General features: G+C 36.2%; 1 protein-coding gene across 1 annotated transcript; it reads right to left on the bottom strand.

Annotated features, from left to right (window-relative positions):
* Positions 1 to 208: 208 nt before the first annotated feature.
* Positions 209 to 2417, bottom strand: LOC115977785 (stearoyl-[acyl-carrier-protein] 9-desaturase 6, chloroplastic). The gene is made up of 2 exons (XM_031099804.1): positions 1783 to 2417; positions 209 to 997 (listed from the first exon to the last, which is right to left on the bottom strand). The coding sequence occupies exons 1-2, from the start codon at positions 2383 to 2385 to the stop codon at positions 431 to 433; spliced, it is 1170 nt and encodes a 389-aa protein (XP_030955664.1). The 5' UTR covers positions 2386 to 2417; the 3' UTR covers positions 209 to 430.
* Between the last annotated feature and the right edge of the window lie 653 nt (positions 2418 to 3070).

The raw sequence follows: 3070 nt of genomic DNA, 5'->3' as shown, positions 1-3070 counted from the left end.
TTTTTTTTAGATAATTGGTTGGTGAGAAAATAGAGGAAAGTAAAACTTTTTGTTTAGTTATTATATGATTTTTTTATTAAAAATATAATTTTGCTTGGTTATTTTAAAATGACACTAGTGGAAATCCATTCTAAATTGTTTAATATTGCAAAGTTAAATTTTTGGAACATCATGTAATGTAACAAGTGAACCAAACAAGATAATGTTATATTGCTTTAACGTGATTACATGAATGTTTCATTTCGTTACAATAATCTAACATCAAAATTTAATATAATATCAAGCGATCCAAACACTTCTTTAGAGTAATGTCACATTTATAACATTATCAAAACTCAAATAAAAACCTGAGATAACTTATCACCTAAGATTTGCCATAAAATCTTTAGTGTGAAAATGTTATGTCATAACAACACTCATTGATTCATATTTACAAAAGGAGCTCCTTATTGAAAATCCAGCTAAACTTAACCTTGTGTTTTTCCATCTTCCTTGCACGCTCATCCGCTCTCTCCTGCAGCTTCCTAATCCTAGGCGCTAACCCACACACAAAATCCTGCGCACGTCTCCCATCACCGTTCAGCCCTTCCAACTTCTCCAATCCCCACCGTCCAATCAAAAACTCCAATATGTCGGCATAATCATCAGCCGTATAAACCCCCAAACGCTGGGCCACACCAGAGAAGTGCTCAAACAGGCGTGGGTCCCGCCCATCGTACATCAAGTGCGCAGGCATCGTGATCTTCTTTTTCATCATATCAGCGATTGCCAGCATGGCACCGGTGGGGTCCACTTCCAAGAGCTTTTCGACGATCTTGACGTACGCGTTCTCGTGGCGTTTCTCGTCGGATGCAATCGTGCCACATATGCGTGCTAGTACTGGATCGCCGCTCTCCTTAGCTAACCTTGCTGTGTTTCCGTGCGACACGAATGTTGCTCTCTCTTGGAATGACGTGTACACGTACCCCAAGTACGGGTTGTTTTCCGTTCCAGGATCCTATAAATTAAAAAATCAATTACTAATAATCAAAATATAAAATTTTAATTTTTGAAGAAATTATAAATTTTCCCATCTCAAATTACTGCTAAACTGAACGTTAAATGGGAAGAAAATTGAACGTGGTTACAAAATTACCTGAAATTTGGATTTCTATATAAAAATATCCATATCACTAAATTGAACACTAATGGGTGTTTGGTATGGTTGTTCAAGTAATTTTTGTATTTTTTTAAAAATATATGAGAAAAAAAATGTGTGATAAAATATGTAAAAATACACGTAAAATTGTTTACTTACATTTAAATATTGAATTGTTTAAAATTCTTTACCAAACACCCCTAAATGAGAAGAAAATCAGATAAAATTACGAAATTTCCCTCATTATAGCAATGAAAAGACACAATTCCCATCTTATCTAATTCTTTTCTTAAAAAATTTATATAATTTGATTCTCAATTTAATAAAAATCAGATCTTTTTACGAAATTTACCTTGGATAATATATATATATATTGTGGAACAAAAAAATAAAACTACAACATTCATTTAAATTAAATTAATTTTAATTACAAAATTATCCTCAGTATTGTAATGAACAACCATAATTCCCATATATAATTTTTTTTTTTTTTTTTTAAAGATTAGGAAATATTGATACAATTTGAGAAAATTTGGGTCAAAATTTAGTATGAAAAATTGAAAATGTATAATTTTTTTTTTTTTGATTAAAAAAAAAATTAAAGCACAAGAAGGTTGTTCCAGTAGTGAGCAGAAATCACTGACCATTCCAGCTCCAATCAAGTACTGCACCGTCTTCTCAATCATCAACATATCAACCCGACCCGACAAATACAAATAGGTCTTCAGCAAATCCCCATGCCTATTCTCCTCCGCAGTCCAAGCCCGAGTCCACACAGCCCACGGGTCAGGGCTAGCCCCACTCTCATCCCTAACCCCATCAAGCGTATTGATCATGGTCTGATACGTGGGCAGTGCCTCCTCGGTGATCATATCACCAACCAGCACCACAAAATACTCATCAGGAAGCTCAGCCGTCCGATCTCGTAGGGCCCCCACCTGGTCCTTAAACTCCTCGAACGGCAGCGCGGGGTCCGGCACAAAGTTCTGGGGTTGCCAGCATTGCTCCACGGGCTTTAACAATGGTAGCACCGACTTTGTGGCCCAATTTTCCAGTGACTTGAACACTTCTGCCTTTTCAGGGGGCATTGTATGGGCCCTTCTTTGGGGTGGGGATGTTGTTGCACTGACCGCCGTGATCGGTGGTGGTGACCGCCGCAATCTGACGGCGGTTGTAGGTTGTTTCAAGAGTGGGACCCATGTAAGATTTTGGGTGCTGAACATGCGGATTGACTGTGAGGATTGCATTTGTATTTGTTTTTTTTGACTTTGCTATGCTATTGTGGAAGTGTCACACTTTGGAATGAGCCTACTTGGTTTATTTATGGTATTGGAGACTAATAATTTGGCCTCTTTTTTCTCCCTTAATTACTGTAATGCCATTCTGTAGAGATTTGGTTATTAAAAATGTTTAGGATGATTTTACAGTGGACTCAATTTTTCAAATTAATCTTTTCCAAAACAGCTGCGTTTTTAGAATAATTTTGGTAGTCGTTGAATTGCGAAATCTTCATCTTGATTAATTATTGTATGTTTTTTATTTCATTTTAATTCAGAAACAAAAAATACGAATTTTGATTTTTAACGAGTCAGTACCTCGTTAGTAAAAGGAAAAAATAAATAAAAAGGTAGTAATAGAGTATAAAAGGGTAGAAAGGGTATTTTGGGTAGTTGAAATAGGGAAGCACACAAGTAGCGGGATATGGAAAGTGAAAACAGTGGGTGCAGCGGTTTTGAGAGATAGGAGGAAAGAACTGTGGGTGTCTCTGTATCACGATGTCATCAACATTTGTGTGATTTGGTGGGTGTGTAAGTCATAACTTCGAATTGCTAATTTGCTAGTACTTGACAGCGCATTTATTTGGTAACAACTAAGATCACTCAAAAATAGTTGCGCTAAAATTGCTAAAAAAAAACCTATTTTAGCACTCAA

The sequence above is a fragment of the Quercus lobata genome, chromosome 2, assembly GCF_001633185.2.
Source record: "Quercus lobata isolate SW786 chromosome 2, ValleyOak3.0 Primary Assembly, whole genome shotgun sequence".
Classification (NCBI taxonomy): domain Eukaryota; kingdom Viridiplantae; phylum Streptophyta; class Magnoliopsida; order Fagales; family Fagaceae; genus Quercus; species Quercus lobata.
This window is presented reverse-complemented; position numbering and strand designations above follow the sequence as displayed.